Source organism: Arachis ipaensis, chromosome B5 (genome assembly GCF_059453495.1).
Source record: "Arachis ipaensis isolate K30076 ecotype BB chromosome B5, ASM5945349v1, whole genome shotgun sequence".
Classification (NCBI taxonomy): Eukaryota; Viridiplantae; Streptophyta; class Magnoliopsida; order Fabales; family Fabaceae; genus Arachis; species Arachis ipaensis.
The window spans coordinates 9526750-9547081 of record NC_142440.1 but is presented as its reverse complement, the minus strand read 5'-3'; the positions used below and the strand labels follow the sequence as shown (position 1 = coordinate 9547081).

Here is a 20332-nt window from a genome sequence, read left to right as displayed (position 1 = left end):
TAAGGTTTTTTTCCACTGAGTTTTTCTTTAGTAAGGTTTTAACGAGGCCAAAACCCAAATGGTCATCTAAGGGGGAGTGTTGTGATAAGAGCTGATGTGGATGACCATTGATTACATGAGCGACTGATTTTTCCAAGCCAAATTAAACTTTAATGAAGTTTGAAAATGAAGCCAATGTATGCCTATAAATAGTGAACCATATATGAAGTAACGTACAATCAATAAAATAACTCTCTCTCTCTTTTACATTGCAATACTTCTTTCACTCTTTTTATACTTCTTTATATTATATTTGTTACATCTTCCTTATTTATTTATTTAATTATTTTATAACATAATAAAACCCCTTTTTGGACCAAGGAGGAGTTCCCCACATAATAATTACAATGGCAGCAGAATTACGGAACACCACAGGAAATCAATGGTTTGACTATCACTTACTGACTAAAGCAAGAATAAAATAAGGGTAAAAGATATTATTATCCCCCCAACAATCACAATAGCAGCAATAATAATGTCTACGCCTCTACCTCATCAGAAAAGCAGCAAGCCTTTGTAGCTTCTTTTGCGGATCACAAGTACTTCCATTCTTTTTCACTCACACATGCACTTGACTTCACAAGCAAGAACCAACTTTCAACTTTAATTAGAAGCAAAATAATTCAGTAACTCCAATTTCCATGAAAATGCGCTGTCAGCAAGGTGTCACGCACTATCTATTTGTCAAATTCCAGAAACTCATCTATATCATACCACCCCCAATCACCATCACCGCAAAAGTTGCGTCACCTCACCTCATAATTACCTCATTGTCCTAATAATTGGAGATAAGGAGAAACATTCTACAAAACTATCATCCTTTTGTTTTCATTATACTATAATTTTTTCATTATGCATGGTACAAATTACGTGGGAGAAAACTACAAGGGAAACAACACTTCCAGATCATATATATTCATCCATTAATATCGCCAGCGACTATTTGACAAACGTTTAATTACACATCAACATGAGTGGGACCAATTTCCTAACTAGTAACTACTCCAATCATGATTCCACGTACCGCGTGGGAGTGTACTAACCTGCTGCTTATTCACGACGAGGACGGTGGGGCTGCAGCTGGTTGGGCCTACCCGTGCGCTTGTCAATAGCCGTCGGCCCATGCGAGTCACAAACATGGGTCTTGAATTTACAACCAAATTTCCTTCCCAGGGCAAACGGGTCCCACCAGGCCCCATCGTCCTGTAGACCGGCCTGGCCCATCTTCTCGATCGTCTTTCTCATGGAGGAACACTCGCGCTCCAGCTGATGCACTCGCGTCCGCATGCTATCCATGTCCAAGCGCAGCACCTGATTGTCCCTCACAGCCACGCGCCACGTGTCACTCCCCACACGATTTCCCTCACCTGCTTCTTCCACCCCACCAAAACTACCTCTCTCCACCAATGCGGCCGCCGCCACCGAGGGCCTCCCTGGCTCCGCCGTCGCCATCAGAGTGCCAGCGATTGCTTGCCGCAGCTGGAGCTGCTCGAAGAAGAGAACCTGAACCACCGCTCGCAGCGGAAGCCTCTCGTTCTGCGCGGCGTGCGTGCATGCCTCTAGAGTCAGCTTCCGACAGTCCAGCACTCCGCAAATCTTCTCTCTCTCCTGTTCCGAAACCCACGGATGCGCCTGCAGTTAACGAAACCCGCAAAGCAACCTTCAGTAACGGATATTATAATAATAACATAATTTTGTGACGGAATCAGATACCTTTAGATAGACGTCAACGGCACGGTAGAGACCGTCGTCGAAGAGTCTCGCTTCATCGGGAAGCGAGATTGCAAGGTTGTAGAATTTTGAGGCCTTGAGATTCGAATCGGAAGCGATCTCGGAAAGATAGCCGTCAATGAGTTTTCCTACGAGCATGAGCGCCGGCGATCTAGGAACGCTGTCGCCTCCATCGATTTCCGAAGCGCTTCGGTGTTCGATACCGTCCAAGAAGTGCCCTAGAATCCTCTCTACGCAATCCACGTCGTATAGCGTTTCGTTGAGGTAGGAGTAGCTGGGAATGAGAAGGTCGTCGAGCGTGGCTTCTTCGAGCTGTGATCCTATCTTCTTTTCCAATACGTCTCTGCAATCTTCCGAAGCATTAAGAATGTTGGCGGTTCGTAAGAGACCGAAAAGGAACCTCGTGGCGGTTGAAGGCTTAGAACTCTTCTCGAGCGGAAGGTTTGAGACTATAGTCTCTAGCAGATCTTTCTGTTCTGCTTCGGTAGCTAACGACGAAGAGGAAGACGAAGATGATGGCAATGGTTTCCGGATAGACCTTGAAACGCCGGGAATGTGTTTCTTTGCGTAATGCATGAGGCAGCTCTCCGTTATCTCTGAATTCATCTCAGCCTCCTTCATTGCGAGAATCAATTGCTTGAAGAGAGGCATACCTAGAAGCGAGATCTCCTCAAACCATGAATATCCACCACTGCCGCTGCCGCCACCACCACCACCGGTGACTCCTCCTCCTCTAATCACGCCATTTCTTCTTCTTCTTGCTGCAGTTTCAATTCCATTCCACATGGCCTGCTTTGACGCAGAGCCACTAGCCGCGGCTATGCTGTCGGCTCCGGCATCGTTCACCGGCCAGCCGAACAATGCCGGATCAGCCGAAGAGGCTCTGGAGACGATGGAATCAATACACCTGATCGGGATGCCTAATTCCTCTGCCATAGGCATTAAACGCTCGCAGGATTTCAACGTTGTAATGGAGTCCTTGATGCTGTTGAGAACGGAGCTAGAGAGGAACCTTTCTGTCTTGGAGATGAGGTTGTCTTCGGAGTACTCCTCCGTCATCTCTAGAAACTCTCCGGCGCAGCGAAGAGAAGCCACGTTGGAAGGGGACAAGTCGATTTTGACACCGTAGCAGAACTTCGCAGCCAATTCAAAGGCCTCGGAACCGCCGGGGAACTCTGTAAACGTTAACTGAAAGTGTTGTTCTAAGATTTGATCTTCTTCTTCGTCCTCTGATTGCGCTTCTTCGGGTCTTGCGGCGGAGGAATGTTTGGCTTCTTGCTCCGTTATGAGTTGGTGGAGCTTCCTACTTTTTGACATGAGAGGGAACTGAAAAAAAAAAAAAAGAAGAAAAAAACGTGACAGCTAACTTTCAGTGAATGTGAATGAAGGTATGAAGTAGCATGGTTGATAGGGTAGGCATAATGTTAACCTTGTGAAGATGGAAGTTCATGTCATCAACTTCAACAACAATATCACTCGGCAATCCCGTTGTGCAGAACCTGCAGAGAGAGGAAAATGTATGAATTTTTTTTTATGGATATCTCGTTCTCATGAGAGAGAGATAGAGATTCATCTAACCATGCTTGCCCTTTTGAGGAGAGTTTTTTCTCTGTCGCCATTTTCGTTTTTCTCAGCAAAGTTTGCTAATACTCTCTCAGAAGTCGTGGTACGGCCTTAGTAGGTAGTTAGATCCATGAAAATCATCAGAATAATAGTAGTAACTTCAGTTGAAATGGAATCTAGAGAGACTGAAAAGTTTGTGGATATGAGAGATTAGAGTGATTCAAATGTTAGGGGAGAAAAATAGAGGTTTTAGGTCACCCGAAAATAATTGTAGGTGTGATATGCAAAGGATGAAGCAGACTTGACTAGAATAGCCAATTGCATAAAATGGAAGATGGGAATGAAAAGAAATTGTCTTGTTGCACTTTATGTAGGTAAAGAACAGATTAAAATTCATCAAAAGAAAAAAAAGATAGAAAGGAAAAGATGAAGAGTAGGGTGTAAACAGTATGGAATCCACAAACTCAAAGCGGACAAATGGGGCTTTGAGCAAATTCCTATAAAGGGGATCATAAAGGGTTGTTTCCTTCCTTTATCAACACTTCCTTTCTTCTTTTTCTTCTTTCATTTCTTTTTTTTCTTCTCTTTTATTTTTATTTTATTTTTTTCTGTCTGCTGAATTGGATCAGAATATCACTCTCTAGTCTCACCTACTGAATCGGACTCAGCAAAAGAGAGCTTCCTTTGATGAGTTTTCCTCCTAGAGCCCTTGAAAAGGATTTAATCAGGCATTACCTCATATAAGCATTGCTTGCCAACTAGGTGAATATCGCTTTTGCGTAACTGATGGATGAATATTTTATGAGTGAACTTCTTATTTGATCTCCTATTGACTTGGTTCCCTTGTTTTAACTTAATTAAATCATTCCAACATTATATTACACTATATGCAAATGCTAAAGGTGGACCTTTACATAGCCATGTTCCCACCAGCCTTACATTCCACAATGTCTTCAACTAGTTAATCAATGCAGTATCAATGATAATGGACCTCACAAAAGCATGGAATTCATTGAAGTCTTCTCTTATATGAAATTAATCTCTGTCATCCATAACGTAAGTTTATTTTTGTCTGTATTGTTGAAGACTTAAGAAATGTAGCATTGGTCAAAAAGCAAGATAAATATATGTAGTTAACTTAAAAATGTTATATGACTATGCATTAGATGGTTGATTTTGATTATCTCTGGGGTATAAATAAATGCAAATTGCTAGTCATGTATACCGAGTGGTACGGTATATTAATTATACAATTCAGAGTCAAGACATAAACGCTGCTCCAACTCCTCTACTCTCAAACCAAATAATTATTAAAGAAAAAAGAAATGGAAAAGGACAAAGGAAGCCAACATCTGCATTCATGTTGCCATATCTACCATCTCATAGTTCCTACCTTAGAATTTATGGCTGCCTTTAATGATTAGACAAGAATTGTAAGATACGTTACTCCATTGCAACTTCAAAATGATGGGGTGTATTTTAAAAGAGCTCAGGCAGATTTCAAATGCCCTCAAATTTTGGTAGCGCTAGCGAAACAATATTTAAAATTATTTTATATAATATATTCTATAATTTAATTATATATTTAATATATTTAAAGTTATAGAATTATTCTAATAATAATTAATAAATGTTAAATAAGATAATTTTTGATTGATTTTTTATTTTTTCTTAAATATTGTTGTTAATAAAATAGTTAATGGAAGACAGATCACAAATACGAGAATGTGGCAAATAGGTTTGAGGATATCTATGTTACTCCTTTTTCACACTATTGGGCTATTGGCGACTCTCTCTCAGACGATATAAAAGAGAGGAACTGTGCCAAAATTGTCAATAACATAGCCTTGTCACTAATTGTTATTGGGCAGTCTTCATTGAAAAAAGTGAGTAGTGAGGACTATAAAGACAAACCACCAAAAACCAAAATTCCTCCAATTCAGAAATAATAGTGGATTATTAGCAGACGCAATTGGTGGATAGCTTTCGTTGATTTGGATTATGGCAACATTAGTCTTACTTAACAGCTGGTAATTTTAGCATTATTTTATCCTAAACATCAAATATCCTAGGGCTCGAGGACACAAAAATTTACAAAGTATTATGGGCAAAATATGGCAGCACATAAACCACGGCAAATAATAATAAAGGAAATCCATAACAGAGCCATTTAAATACCTAGCACAAGAGCAGAGGAATTTATTCTTTATTTTTTATTAATAGACCCATTAACATAGAGAAGAATTTAGGATAATCTGAGTCACAAGCTCATGACTAGTCGAAGATTACATTTATTAATATAATATAAGCGACCTTAACCATTTGTTTATTGCAAGGCACGATGGCATCCGACAATATCCATCTCTATCCCTCTGCATCCCACCATCAGGCTAAAATAATCACAGCAGATCAGCATCCGAGGCTGCTTCAAGAATTTTGAGGGTTACTATTGCCTGCAAAAAAGCAACAATCATATTATAATAGTCAACGTTGTGTGCGTGTTATTCCTCTTTATGGATTATATTGTAAAAACATAATAATTGGTTCGGACCTTGAGAGGGGTTTGCAGATTGCGGCGGTGCTGGTTGAGAGGGTGTGACAGCAACACCAGGCCAGGGACGGCAGTCGCAGCGCTTTTGCTCATCGATGGTGTTGTAGAGAGAGTTCAAATGCCTGCCACAACCACCCCATGTGTACTTCCCACAGGTTTTACAGTCCACCCGATAACACATCCTCCAAATCTTAGAGTAAACCTCGTGATGTTTGTCTTACACAATGAGGCAGTACATACCCCATTTTATCATTCCATTCTCACATCGGTTTCGCCAACCGTTCTCTTTGTTTGTCTCGTCTCTTGTCACATCCGAACCACAGATAGCGCCTAGCAATTAAATCGGCAACCACCAATTATTAATGGATATAAGTATTCCCTTGTCCCCTACGATTACAATTGGCGCGTAGGTCGTAACAATCGTTCGACACCCAAAAAACAAGGTCTTGTTGCGTGCTCTATGCCTCAATGCCCATCTTCTCTATGCAAGGTTACAAAAACAGAGCAAGTATTTTAGAGCGACATGTTTGGATTAAAGTTTGCAAACTTTTTTATAAAATTAATTTTACAAACTTAATTTTGATAAAAAAGTAAATTGGTGTTAATGTAATTTATATTTGATAATTTTGTATCAAAATAGATTATAATAAAACGAATATTATTTGGATTAGATTATTTAAAATTATATTTAGACAAAAATTACTAAAAAAGACATAAATTTATATCATTTAAAATATTTATTTGTAAAACAGCTATAAAAAAATTCAAGAATTTTGATGATTATTTTTTGTATCTCTTATTGTAAACGAGATTAAATGGCAAAATTAGTAGATAAAAAATAAATTCTTCAATTAATTTTTTCAATTTATTAATTGAACGCAAAAGTTACAATTTATTGCTTATGGCAACCAGGAGTCTAAACCCAGAATTATGTTCGCATTTAGAGAAAAAAAAGTTACCAAACAAAAAATTACGTATTTGCCAAACACATCCTAAAATTTTTAAATAGTGAAAGCAACACCACAGTTTTATCCATTTTCTTCACTTGAGAATTGAGATAAACTCTGACCAGGTTAACAATATAATCCAAAAAATTTCTAATAGTTTCAGGTTTTGGAAGGTATGGCCTCGGCCAGCCCCCCGTTGGCATTGGATTCATATCCACCTTGGACTGGGTATCATCTAAGACATTGTTTGGGGCTTGTTTTTTGTTCCGGGATAAAAATGATGTAGAAACTTACATAGATGAGCTCGCTTCGTAATTTTACAAATCAAACTCATCCATGAATTTTGACCCCCTTAACCATCCACAGAACTAGCATAATATAGTTCACGGTTGTGTGAGTAACATCTAAACCTTTTTAAACTTGAGATAACGTCAATTAAATGCACGGGGCATACAATAGCAATATAAGGAATCACATAACACTCCCTACAAACGATTCTTTTAGTCGCCAGAATGTATGATAGCATTACAAGTTCAAGTTAAACTCTCCATATGAAAAGACCAAGACCTAGATATATCAAGATTTGTCGCCATCGCCTTTGCCATCAGTTGATTCTAGTGATGGTTTTTTTGGTGCGCTGGCTTCTGGTACACTGGAATTTGATGGACGCTTAACTCCCCTACCTACCACACCAAGATGTGTGACTCCGGTGGATCCATTGGTGTGAGCAGTGGAAATGGTTGGAGAGTCAAAACCTGCACTGCTGTCAGCAGTAGCCATCTGTGAGGAGCTCACTTTTCCTGGAGATGATTCCTTCGCACCTGCCTTGGCAGCTGCTGCTATTCCCAGGATCTCGGAAAGAATTGATTTTGGATTCAAAACCAGCTGCTGCAGATCTTCAAGCTGCAAATCCATATATTCCAATCAATATCAAAATAACAAACGAACAAAGATATAACTTGCAAGATTTTCTCCAGCCTACCTTCTTTTCCAATTCACTTGAGAGACCTTTGAGAGTTTCAATCTCTGCCTGTTTATCTGAAACCGAGTTTTCAAACTCAGATGTTTGTACATTCTGTTGTGACTCGGAAACAGAGGATGTTGAGTCCAATATCCTCTTTACTTCTTCTGTAAGCCGATGTAACCTTGCTTTACAAACAGATGTAGCCTTTTCACAATAAGGAATTGCTTCTTGAGGTCTAGAACCAACCTCCAAACACAAACATATACGGAAATTTCTTAATTCAAAAGTTAAGGGAATCTAGCAGTGTAAGAGAACATAAACGGTCATCCTAAATTTAAGAGCTAGCTGTCAGCAACTTCATTAATTCATTGAAAGTTATTTAGTCATCTCTTGTCTCAATTTTTTGCTACCAATTTAAACTGGCAGAAGATTACACGCATCAGTAATATCATGGATCTAGATAAAGAAATTTGAAGAGGATACAAGTCAGCAATTTTCCTATCATCTGGTTCAACCAGCTGTTCTAAAATGGATAGTGCCTTCTGGTAATCAGAGAGAGAAGTTTCAAAATCCTCTGCACAAAACAAAGATAGGAAAAATCCATTTAATAAATCCTCTACTCTTGTGAATCTGTGTGTGCTTGGGAAAGGAAAGCTCAGTTGAATTAAAATTATATAAAAGATCACAGGAGGACCTCTTTCCAATGCAACATCTGCCAATGCTGATAATATGTCAACTTGTTCTATTGTATTGACAGAGTGCTTTTCAACAATGGCTCTAGCTATATCAAGCATTTTCCATGCCAAGTCCAGGTCAGACTCATCTTCATCAGCTTCTGCCAAGTCCTCAGCATCACTATCCTCCTCATCTTCTTCCTGGTCATTCTTAGCAGACTCTGTTACATATTTTAAAAAATAAAACAATGAGATAGATCTGAAAACTATGGATGAGTGACACTGTACTTTCACAAAGTGAAAGTGTCAATTCCTAAAAACTTCATGAGGCTTACATAATAGTATTCACAACCCTACCCAATATGAGCCAATCACAAGCTTTCTTATCCCACCAACCATCAACAAGTGACAACTAGCTTTCTAAGAACATTTTTACTTCTATCTTCAATTAAACAGTTTAGTAATGATTGATCTGGTAACCTTCAATAGAAGATAAAATTCTATGAACTCCTTCATATAGCAAATTCCATAAAACAGTCTCCCTTATTCACAATGACTTGTGAAGGGAAGTATAATGCGGAACAGAACAACACATTCAAATGAAAACATGACAGAACATTCTTAACAGATTGAACATCAACTTATTTCTAAATTTAGTAGTAATAATCAATTTACACTAGAAACAATTCACTAACCATCATCCACTGCTGGACCCTGGTCAGTTGAAGTTACATCCTGCTCAATGTTGCTTGAAAAAGATGCAGTAGAAGATTCAGCATTTACAGAACTCTTCATAGATCCATCTTTTGTGGAGCCATGTTGAGATCCATCCTCCTTCTTGGGCACATCAGCCAAAGGATCAGTTTCCTCCTGAGCCTTGTATAATAGTGCGCAGCCATATTTGTAGTAGGTGTGTACACACTCGGGAGCAAGTTCACCATAGCGGGAAACTCTATTTTGAATAAAATTGTCTCTCAGAACATTGAATATATTAAAACGAATCATAGAAATGCAAAGGGAGATATGCCAGGGTAAACCTATATTCAGTTAATCAATTTGTACCAATAAGAGTGCAACAAGTTGTTTTGACAAAAATGAACTTGGTGGAACTAAAATCCGAAAATATCATCATAATTTTCTCAGTCCGGGCACAAACTACTTTAAGAGCTTATACGGGTGCCATTAAGTTGTTAGAAGATCATTTTTTTTAGGGTGTTTGGCAAAATCTTAGTAAAAGTACTAGGGAAAAAAGATCTTTTTTTAAAAGTTACAATTTACATCTTTTTAAAAAAAAAGATCTTTTTTACTAAATAAATGTTTCTAACATAATAAATTAACAAAAAAGTACTTTTATATTGTTGTACATAGGCATAATTGTTAGATAAAAAGATATTTTCACATGAGATATACAAACATATAATTACTTTTACTTTTCTAAAATGATCTTTTAAAACAAATCACTTAAAAAAAGATATTTTCGTAGGAGCTTTACCCAAACAAGCACTGAAACATCACTTGTACCCAAAGTTTTCCAAGATATACGCTATGTTTAGGTGAAAATTTTAGACGAAAATGCATACATTAAACTTATTAACATGTGTATAATGTAAGAAATGAGAACTAACGTGATTTCATTTCATCTATCAATATTCTCGACTAATAAAGCAGAGATTTTAAACCCGAACTGGATAACTACATGTTCCTTTTGGGATGGAGCATGTATGATGGTGACGCATCTAAGTCTCTAACTATTGCATTCATGCAAATCAAACAATTGCTCCCATGGAATTTCTGAATATTAGCTACCATCTTGGTCATGAATCCATCCGATTTGCAACCTAATACTATTAACGTGCACTTCCAAGATAAAATATCTCTTACCTATTTGGCTATTTCTCTATCTTTTTACAGAAAAGATCAAAGTTAAAATGAAGCGCCAGCGAGAAGCAAAAGACAAACCTGATCTCAAGAGCGCGGCTGAAGTTATCAGCTGCCTCTCCAAAATCGTTCTCTTTCATGGCCGTGTTCCCCTTCTCCATTAGCTCATCCGCGAACTCCAAGGACTTCTGAGGATCACTACCGGAAGCTTCTCCGGCGTTGTCGCCGTTGGAAACCGAAACCGAAACCGACTCCGCTCCGCCTTGCGCCGTGGATTCCACGGTAGCATCCACAGTGATTCCGCTCTTTTCATGGTCGGCAGGGTTTACAGTTTCAACAACAGCAACAGTTTCCGCTGGCTGAGCCACTGTGGCAGAGGTTTCAGATGCAGCAGCTTCTTCCGCCATTGTCACCTGTGAGAGAGAGAGAGAGAGAGAAGGGAGAGAGGTTTGAGCTAGGGTTTGATATTCTGGCGCAAAATACGAAAAAATGAAAAGGAAAGCGCAAAATAGAACCCGAACCGGAACCGGAAATAAGCCATTCAACCCGAACAGTTTGGTTTTTACACGTGTCAAGGTAATAGTGATACATAAATTGGGGAAATTTTCGAAATTAAATATGTTAACAATTTGCAAAAAGCGAGTGGCCACAAGCTGAGGATCACTGGTCAGCGAGTGAGTGATTGAGTGTTGTGGTGACGGAAGCTATGGTTTGTGCAATTTCACCACCGTTTTCAGCTCTCTCTCTTCAACGTCTCAGCGTGCGCAATGCGACATCTTACTCAAGTAAGCCGCAGAAGATAACTAACAAGCCAGTAACGGCCTTACCGGGTGCCGTTCCCTCGGGGCGGAGGCAGCTGCTTTTGTTACTGACGGCGTCTGCGGGATTGGCGGCAAAGGAAGCGGTTGCGGAGGATATTCCACTGTTCGGGATACGGAAGAGTTTGAAGAGGGTGGAGGAAGAGGCCGAGGAGATCGTGAGGGAAGGATTTGAAGCCGCGGACAAGGGCCTCGAGTCAGCAGAGAAGGGGCTGGAGACGGCGGAGAGAGGGCTAGAGGCGGCGGAGAAGGGGATAGAGACGGCGGAGAGGGAGATAACGTCTGCAGTGAGCTTTGGGGATTTGGCGCAGGCGGGAGTGGTGGCCGGAGCGGAGTTTTTGGGGGTTTTGGTTGCGACGGCAGTGGTGAACGGTATTCTTGGGCCTGAAGCTCAAAAATCATCGTGACTCGTTGGTGCGAATTCGCGTTACAATTGCTGAATATATTTGTCTTGTGTTAATACTTAATATTGTCATTATTGATGTATATCATGTTTGTTTTTTAATTTTAATCATTGTTGTAGCATCTGATCGTATTATTTGGAGATATTGGCGTTGTAAGATATCCGAGAAACTACTTATACTCGCTGCTTGTTTGTAACGTATAATCCCATCAGAAATTTAGAATGGAGAGTTAAATGACTGCTTCTGTCACCCAAAATAAAGTGCGTGGTGCTGTTGAAGTAGGTTACCAAATCTATGTGAAATTTCAGTACATTTATGGGTTTTGGTGGAAAGTGTAACGGTGAAAGAGGGCAATGTAGTAGGTAAGGCTTTCACGCATTTCATGGTTCTTGTATTATGAACATTGTGCAACTCAAAGTAGATATGAATAACAATTATTAGCTCAAACATCACGGTAGTCATTTTGTCTATATCTATATAAAGCTATAAAATTATACCCAAAGGTATATGTTATTTCCAGCTGTAATTGTACATTGTACATATTCCTATATGCATGTTGAATTTTGTATATTGCTTACTGATGAAAAGAGTCCTGGAGGTCGTCAGAATCCTATTGCCAATCATACACAAAATTAACTATATAACAATTAACTGCTAAAAAGAAAAGAAAACTGTTATATGCCTCGAGTATTCACATTGCTGAGATGCTTTTGTCAATGAACTGCATTGTCCAACAAACTGTTTGTTGAAGGTGAGCTGTGTCCACTTGACCAAGGATCCTGCACTGATACAGGAGAGCTGTCCTTTGCCTCCATTGATTTCAAAAAGCTTCCGGTCTTCTGCGTAACGATCAATATCTCATTCCCTTGCCCTGCTTTATTTAACTTAATACCGCCCAGTGACTTGTCACTTCCTCTGCGAGGAGATGAGTTTCCGGACCCAACTGATGAAGCTAGGCACATATTTTCCTCGGTGGATGCCCATCCACTGCGCTTGATGTGTTCTAGCTCCTCTGCCACTTCCATCATACTAGGCCTCATGTCGCTATGGAAAGCAAGACACCTAAATGCAAGCTCAGCCACCTTATGAATTGAATAGAGTGTCCAAGCATCTTGATGTGGTTCAAGGAAGGGATCTATGATCTCATCTATGGCACCCCTCCTAATCCTATCAACAGCAAGTGCTGCTAAATTGACCTCACTTTGCTGTCGACCGAAATCAACCACTTTCAAGGCAGTTATTATCTCTACCAAAACCACTCCAAAGCTGTAGACATCACTTTTATCAGAAAGATGGAAGTTCTGGTGGTATTGGGGATCAACATAACCCGGAGTCCCTTGTGGAGCAGTTGAGATATGTGATGTTTCTGTCATGCCAAGCCTAGAAAGCCCAAAATCGGCAACTTTAGATTTGAAGCTGTAATCCAAGAGTATATTACTAGATTTGATGTCTCTGTGGTAAATTGGTGGATGAATTGCTGAATGAAGATATGCGATTGCTTTAGCAGTTTCAGTTGCAATAGTAAGTCTTATTGTCCATGGAAGACCTTTACCCCTCTCTCTTTGCAGATGCTGAGAAAGTGTTCCATTAGGCATATATTCGTAAACAAGGATCTGCTCTCCCTCCTCTATGCAGCAACCAAGAAGGCGAACTAGATTAGCATGACTCACAGAAGAAAGGAGCTTGATCTCATTCATGACTTGGTCAACGCCGTTGGTATCTCTGTGCCTTATCTTTTTTATAGCAACCCACTCATCATTGTGAAGTTTTCCAGCATAAACTGTACCAAAAGCCCCAGTTCCCAGCCTTTGCTTGTCAGAGAACGAATTTGTTGCTCTTTCAATTTCTTTGTAAGGGTAGAAAGGTACACTGGAGTTGCCTGCAGCTTCACGCAAGAGGCGCTTTGCTGTTGTATGTTTGCTCAACCAAGCAGAACGGCGCCTGGCACAGTAGCATACGAGAGACAGAAGAACAGCCACGGCCAAAACTCCAGTTGTGATCACTGTCGAGTGTGAACAATAACGTTATGATTAATCAAAATATTTTTCTGTTACATGTTGTGTTTGGAAAATAGAAGAGAAGAAAAACAGGTATTGGAAGCTAACGAATCATGCATATGGAATGATAGCATAGTGATTAGTGAATGAATGATTAACTCGTCAACATGGACAATCCTATGAAATTCATTACTTCATCGGGTAGCCCGGAAATAAATCTATGCAATATGCTATGATATATGAGATCATACTCTAACAGTAATTAGTACAAAAGGAAGCTAATTGCGTAAAGATGTAGAGTATGGTTGTACCTCCAACAATAACACCTATTTTGGTTGTTTTTCCACATCCCCCCGATGTTACTGTTGATGCACTGCAACTTAAAACTGAATCAATTGATCACAAGAAGCAAAGTATCAGAAATGAGAAAATGACTATTTAAAAAAAGTTTAGTCTCCAACTGAAAAATAATAAACTCATTTTTCCACAACTGAAAAGAATAAATGTTTACTCTAAGTCAAACTTACGGGTCTTTTAATTTATACAAAGCTAGACCCTATTGGATATTAACATTTTGTTCATTAAACCCAATGGGGTGCCACGATTTATAAGCAAACCAAAGACACCCCATATGTCCCGGGAGGTGTAGGGTATAAATCGATGGTTTAAGAACAACGAATATTTGTAAGCAAATTATGTTAAGACAACTTAGTCACACGCTATTTTCTTTAAGTAAAAGGCCCACAATCTCAACTACCTGAACTATTTAAGTATTTATAGGTTCCATCAAATCAGGTAATTCAAAAAGAAAATCCTCAAATAGCAGGTAACGCACCATTTACTATTTGTTAATAGGAAAAGCAAAAAACGTTTTAACTTTCACCTTTGTTTCTGATTTTAGACATCTACTAGAAATTAGAAACTGTGACTCACATTACACTCAATATCCATTGTCAAGAAAACGTGAATAAACAAATTATGGGAGATGTTGAGAAGCTTTGACCATCCACCCTAAAAGAAAGAAAGTTTCAAATCAAATCTATCCAACCAGACATGTGCAGCCAGAACATGTTGACTTTGGATCTGGAAGGATTCTTTATCTGGTATATTACCATTCAAACCAAATATGTACACCAAATAGAAAAATAATTTAAAGAAAAAAAATCAAAACACATCCCCTGTTTATTTCCCATGACAATGAATTCATCAGGAGCATCAAAATTAGTATGCATAAAATTCAAACAGGAGTAAAACTCCCATGTAATGAACATTTGCTTCACTTCCATTTCCACATCACTGCAACATCAAGGGACGTATGAGGGCCCTCATGGTCCACGAGATTACAGGAATCAAAATAATGAACCTTATCACATAGGAAAAGTCGATGTGCCTCATGCCCTCATGTGCTCCCAACAAAATAAATCTTTGTTGATATTGTCCCTTAATAAAGCAATAACCAATCTTTTGACCATTCCAAAACAAAAGAATCTCCCCCCCCCCCCCCCCCAAAAAAAAAAAAAAGGAAATCCTGGTCTTAACTTTACATCTTTCATGAGACATATCAAGATGATAATTCAACAAAGAACGAGGCTTGCCAAGTCTTTTGCAGAGATGATAAGATTGCGTGAAAAATGTCATGGTTCAAATTATCTTATTCAGTGCTCCAGCTGGGAGTATAATTAAACTACCTTATTCTTAAACAGTTTAAGGTCACATCTTAGAAAGAAAATCTTTCTTGTAAAATATTATTCAAAACCAAACATGTATCTAATCCATTGAACTACTACACACCAATTTTCCACGAAACAGAAATTAAGGTGGCGCAACATGGTTGCTCAGCAAAAAAAGCCACAACCAGGTGTTACATTCCCGATTGACCCATCAAACCCCGCATGGCCACGGCCATAAGAATCAAAAGCATAACAATTATTATAATAATAACCAAAAATAGATGGCACTTGCAAGGAATAATAAAATGATGACTTTATTAAAAAATTCTAAATATCTTATTCTCAATCAAAATGGGCTGAAGAAAAAACACACCTCTCCGGCAACCGGTACCGTTGATGAAACCATCTCCCTGGAAGCCATGAAGGCACTGGCAGCGAAACCCTGAACTATTTTTCCCCTGAGGATTCGTTACATCTGTACAGGTAGCGTTTTGAGAGCAACCAGAATCATGACAAGAACCCTGAATCCACCACCCCAACTCAACCACCTGAAACTGCAGAAATAATAGCTCCTTGCTCTGCCCAAGAGCAACCGAAGAGAACAAGAACTTGCAACGAGTGTTTTTCAATTCATCGAAACTCAAAACATCACCAACAATAACGTTGTTTCTCTGTTTCTGGCTCTGCGGGGTGAAACAACTGATGTTACCGCTGCTGCTGTCGCAGCTCTCCACCTCAGCCTGGCCGCCTGTGAAGGTGGAGGCGGGGATAACGCAGCCACCTTGCTCCTCCGTGCAGTTCTGCACGAGGAAGCTGTTGTTCCTCGTGGGGGCAAAATTGTCATTGAAGAGTGGCTTAATAGATCCCATGGTGCGGTTGCATTTCGCGGGTAGGCTGATGAAAATGGTGCTAGCTGTGATGTTCTGAACCAGAAAGCCGCCAACTTTGACTTGGTCTTTGGTACAGTTCAGTTTCACTTCGCAGCCTTCTGAGAACCCAAAAGGGTAGTTCAGGGTTTTCCCTCCGCAATGGCGATCGCAGTTCGTCAAGTTTTGTGCTCTCGTCAAAGCCATCAAGATTGTGAGCACGATAAAGAAGCTTGTGTGGTGGTGATGAAGAAGAAACATCTTTGAATTGGAATTGAACGAAACGGCGTAATCATCACCCTTCTGAAATAAAAGAGAAGCACGGAGTCAGCTTAGGTTTAAGTTTTTGCTCAAATTAAATCAAAGTTTTGATTTTTCTTATTAAAAGCATCATTTGGCGGATTATACGGGAAATTAGAAGTATGCGATGGAAACAGTTGGGGTAGTCATCTATCTCAATAAATGCCGCCTCATATTGAAGAGAACCACTGAATCATAATTAATAGAGTCTTGATTTTGATACCAATTGTTGTGAGAGACGCACCTTCAAGATTGTGCAATGGGTGAGCTGAAATGAATGGATGTAGCAGTTGGAGAAGCAAACGATGGAATAGAGATAATAAATTTCTGATTGAAGGAATGAAGAAGAAGCAGCAGCAGTAGAAGCAGCAACTCTTGGGAGGTATTAACGTCGTTGGCGTCGTTCACACTTGTTGTGTGAGTTGCGTGTGGGTCTTTTGTCGTGTGAGGGAGAGAACTTAAACCCGGTCCACATCCACATCGTTTTCTTCGTTACCCTTTCACTTATTTAAGGGAAGTTTTTATTGAGTGCCATATATACCCTTCCATTTTTGTTGTCTGCACCAAAAAGCCCTTGGTCTCTGGATGAAATTGCATGCACTGCACTTATTATACCATGTTTGACTAACTGGGGAGAGTTTAATTATCCGGTGAATCAATGAAGGAATACAGAATGATGTTGTTCGCTTTTCAAATTGTCCACTCCACCGTGTATGCTCTTCTAGGTTCTCACTGCTAACCTTCCATCATTACATCATAGCAATATTTTTCACTCCATTTGGTCCGATGTTGAGCGGAAGATCCAATCCAAATCTTTTCATTTCTACACAGAAGTTAATAATAAATCTAAACAATATACATGACAAAAAATTCATAAAATAATTGAATTAATTAAGAAAAAAATAATAAATTAATGTCTTAATTTTTATGAAAGAATGTGCGTACACATTTTTGTTATTTTTTATAAATTGTATATTTGTTTTTATATTAAATAAAATTTAAATATTATTTATATAAAAATATATATCCAACTAAAAAAAATAAAAAATACAATTAATAACAAAGAGATACTAATTGATTAAACAATACCTGATCATCTCAATTTTAATTTATTAAAAACTTCTCTATACATAACATTAATCATGTAATTTTCAAAGACCTCCTCATGATTTTGAATTAAAAACCTTTATCCCTTACTTGCTATTAATTCTTAGAAGTGCCACATATAACTGTCCGTGCGTAAAAGCTGATCTTAGTAAGTACAAATTTACAGTTTTCAACGTCTGTTCTTAAACTTTATTGATTGTCATACCAAAAAATACTATCAATGTAAATTATTTTTTCTGAAACTTGATTGGAAAGCTGTCATTATTTGGAACCATATTCATGATTGGAATTAATGCAATTCCTCCTACTTTAGTCCCTGTTAGTATTTCACATTCAACCAAGTGATTTCTAAATCTCCTACTCTGTAATCGTGTATCATTGCATAGACTATTTGACTGGTCTGTGTTCCTAAGTAGCATCATCAGAACACCAATTTTAAGTGTGAGTTTATGAGGTGAAAAACCAGAATAATTAAAAACATTTAATACTTCTGGACTAAAGAATTCCAAGTGGCCTTTCATATTATTTTTCTCAACACCATTGTCTGAACTAAGATATAACTTTTTTATCACCAGGAATAATTAATAGTAGTTAACTGTTTATTTTGTCAATATCTAAGGTCGGTGCTAATATTGTTTGATCATTAAAGTAATTGCTTGACAGATGGCTATGCACCAAACCTGGAAAGACAAAGTCAATTAACTCATCAAATGTCTGTTTGGAATCTGAAACTATCATATTCATAGGAATCTTAATTTCTGACTCTCCATCTAGGTTATCTCCTATTAGTCCATCACCGACTTTTAACAACTAATAACTAAATTTCTTGATTTTCTATTTGTTTTTATTTTCGCATCTTATAGTTAGCCTCATGTTCCTTTACAATCGTAGAACTTCAACAGACTCTCAAAGGTACAAAGAATTTACGGTTGCATATACCATATCTTGTCGAGATCCTCTTGTAATTATAGACAATATTTGTCTAAAATCTCTTCCGAGTACAACTGCCTTCCCCTTGAATGGACGCTCCTCCCTCATAATATCCCTCAAACATCTATCCAGTGCTTCATCCCAAATTATTAAATATGTCCTTATCAACAATTTAGCAAGGGGTGAGTCTTGTCGGATATTGCACGTAGAATATTCATCTACAATTAAAAGGTATCTTGAATCTAGAGTGTGCAGTCTTACCGTTTGGTAGGAGAAGTGAGACTTCCACTAGAAGTCAAATTAAGCACTACTTTACCCTCTCACCTAACTTTTGCTGACATCAAATTGAAAAGGAATATTTTAATGCAACTACCGTGACCATAACGAAAAAAAAGTCCTCCCTCGAATTCATTCACAACCCTTATAACTATGTCATAAGCTTCCTTCAGTTCTATAGTCATCATGCATAACATCGAAGATGTTAAGGTCTCTAATTGATATCTGCCATACTTAAATTTCTCTATTATTAGTCGCTCATCTTGCAATGAGTAGTTACTACCAGAAGAAATTAGCATTGGAGGTTATTCTTGCAAGCTTCTTCCATAAGAATGCATGATATCTTTTCTGTCTGACAATGTAATATTCTTGATATCTCATCAGACAATATTAAATCTATCACGATTTAAAAAAATTTAGGTCAACAAATTATATCTAACTATAAAATATTATTTGAAGTTCTATAATACACAAATAAAATAGTAAGATTATACCATTTATGTTTAAATGCCTTCGATGTCTATGTAGAATATCATCTAAAAGTTGTGGCCAATAATTCTCCTAGACAAAGTCAGGTATCAAAAGACTATTTGATACTAATAAAATTACAAATAGCCTCCTCACATATGATACAAATGTCAAAGTTTCTGCTTCATTTAAGACATCTATAAACTCTGTATCATCTTGCAATAACCCAAGAGCAAAGTAGACATCTTTAAGAGTATCATAAGTTACACGATTCACTGCCCTTATGTCTTCAAGTTAGTGCAACTCTTTTGAATATTCAGTAGAAGATAAAGGTAATAGTCTTCTCCACTTCCTATAGAAACATGTGTCAATTCACTAATAAAAAATTTCCTTTTTTTTAGTGTTCATATTTTTCTATCTTTTTGCCAGACAAACTTTATAAGAAACTCAGAATATGTTAGGGTGACTCTCTATGCATATTCCTTGTTAGCATTCATCTAAGCAAAAAACATAATATTTTGGCCCTCTGCATTGTTAACAACGTCCTCTACATGTTTTAGGTCCTGATAAATAATAGATTGTTCACTAAGCAGATGAAATGGTAGATGAATGACAGTAGCCTCTTTAACTTGAATTTCATAATCAAATAACTTTCAAGCAACCTCACATGCTAATATATATCTATAATTATAGTAGCTTTGAATCTCATCCACAACTTATATGTTTTGGTTAGATTCTAGCTCATAAATGGTTATAAATTATAGACAATTAATATGATTGTAGACAATTAACTGTGATGAATTATTATGATTATAGACAATTAATAAAATCAAGAAAAAAATTATAAAAAAAAGAATTAAATAAAATATAAAAAGTAGAGTAAAAATTTGTTTTGAAACCAAAATTTATCAATTGTGTTAGAAATTTTTAAGAGTTTGTATATTGTATAAATAATTTTGTTATTCATTTCAACTTTATAGACACTTTGTACCCAAAAAAGTATATAATGTCACACGAATTTTTAAAAAAATAAAATTCTTCAAATACACAGTATAATGTATAATTTAAGAACAATAAGATAAAAAAATCTAAAATTTTATAATAGTATTTAAAAATTTTAATAACAATAATATAAAGAATTTAAATTTA

At 37.8% G+C, this 20332-nt stretch overlaps 4 protein-coding genes across 6 annotated transcripts; 1 reads left to right on the top strand and 3 right to left on the bottom strand.

Moving 5' to 3' along the window:
- Positions 1 to 840: 840 nt before the first annotated feature.
- On the bottom strand, positions 841 to 4188 carry LOC107642818 (BTB/POZ domain-containing protein At5g66560). The gene is made up of 4 exons (XM_088486657.1): positions 3349 to 4188; positions 3200 to 3269; positions 1753 to 3096; positions 841 to 1671 (listed from the first exon to the last, which is right to left on the bottom strand). Exons 1-4 carry the CDS (start codon positions 3387 to 3389, stop codon positions 1090 to 1092), a joined length of 2037 nt encoding a protein of 678 aa, XP_088342783.1. The 5' UTR covers positions 3390 to 4188; the 3' UTR covers positions 841 to 1089.
- Positions 4189 to 7220: 3032 nt separating this feature from the next.
- On the bottom strand, positions 7221 to 11712 carry LOC107642816 (Tetratricopeptide repeat (TPR)-like superfamily protein). Of its 2 annotated transcripts, XM_088487777.1 has the most exons (7): positions 10869 to 11712; positions 10429 to 10760; positions 9165 to 9421; positions 8490 to 8690; positions 8279 to 8369; positions 7814 to 8069; positions 7221 to 7734 (listed from the first exon to the last, which is right to left on the bottom strand). In XM_088487777.1, the coding sequence occupies exons 2-7, from the start codon at positions 10752 to 10754 to the stop codon at positions 7408 to 7410; spliced, it is 1458 nt and encodes a 485-aa protein (XP_088343903.1). In that variant the 5' UTR covers positions 10755 to 10760; positions 10869 to 11712; the 3' UTR covers positions 7221 to 7407. The 2 variants fall into 2 exon arrangements, with proteins under 2 accessions (XP_088343903.1, XP_016201779.1); XM_016346293.3 differs by lacking the exon at positions 10869 to 11712 and having other exon boundaries at positions 10429 to 10847.
- Positions 11054 to 11806, top strand: YCF37 (homolog of Synechocystis YCF37). The gene has a single exon (XM_016346294.3). The coding sequence runs from the start codon at positions 11054 to 11056 to the stop codon at positions 11570 to 11572; it is 519 nt and encodes a 172-aa protein (XP_016201780.1). The 3' UTR covers positions 11573 to 11806.
- Positions 11807 to 12060: 254 nt separating this feature from the next.
- Positions 12061 to 17062, bottom strand: LOC107642815 (wall-associated receptor kinase-like 14). 2 transcript variants are annotated; one of them, XM_016346290.3, is made up of 4 exons: positions 16647 to 17062; positions 15610 to 16405; positions 13878 to 13952; positions 12061 to 13571 (listed from the first exon to the last, which is right to left on the bottom strand). In XM_016346290.3, exons 2-4 carry the CDS (start codon positions 16361 to 16363, stop codon positions 12283 to 12285), a joined length of 2118 nt encoding a protein of 705 aa, XP_016201776.1. In that variant the 5' UTR covers positions 16364 to 16405; positions 16647 to 17062; the 3' UTR covers positions 12061 to 12282. The 2 variants fall into 2 exon arrangements, with proteins under 2 accessions (XP_016201776.1, XP_016201778.1); XM_016346292.3 differs by having other exon boundaries at positions 16511 to 16762.
- Positions 17063 to 20332: the final 3270 nt, after the last annotated feature.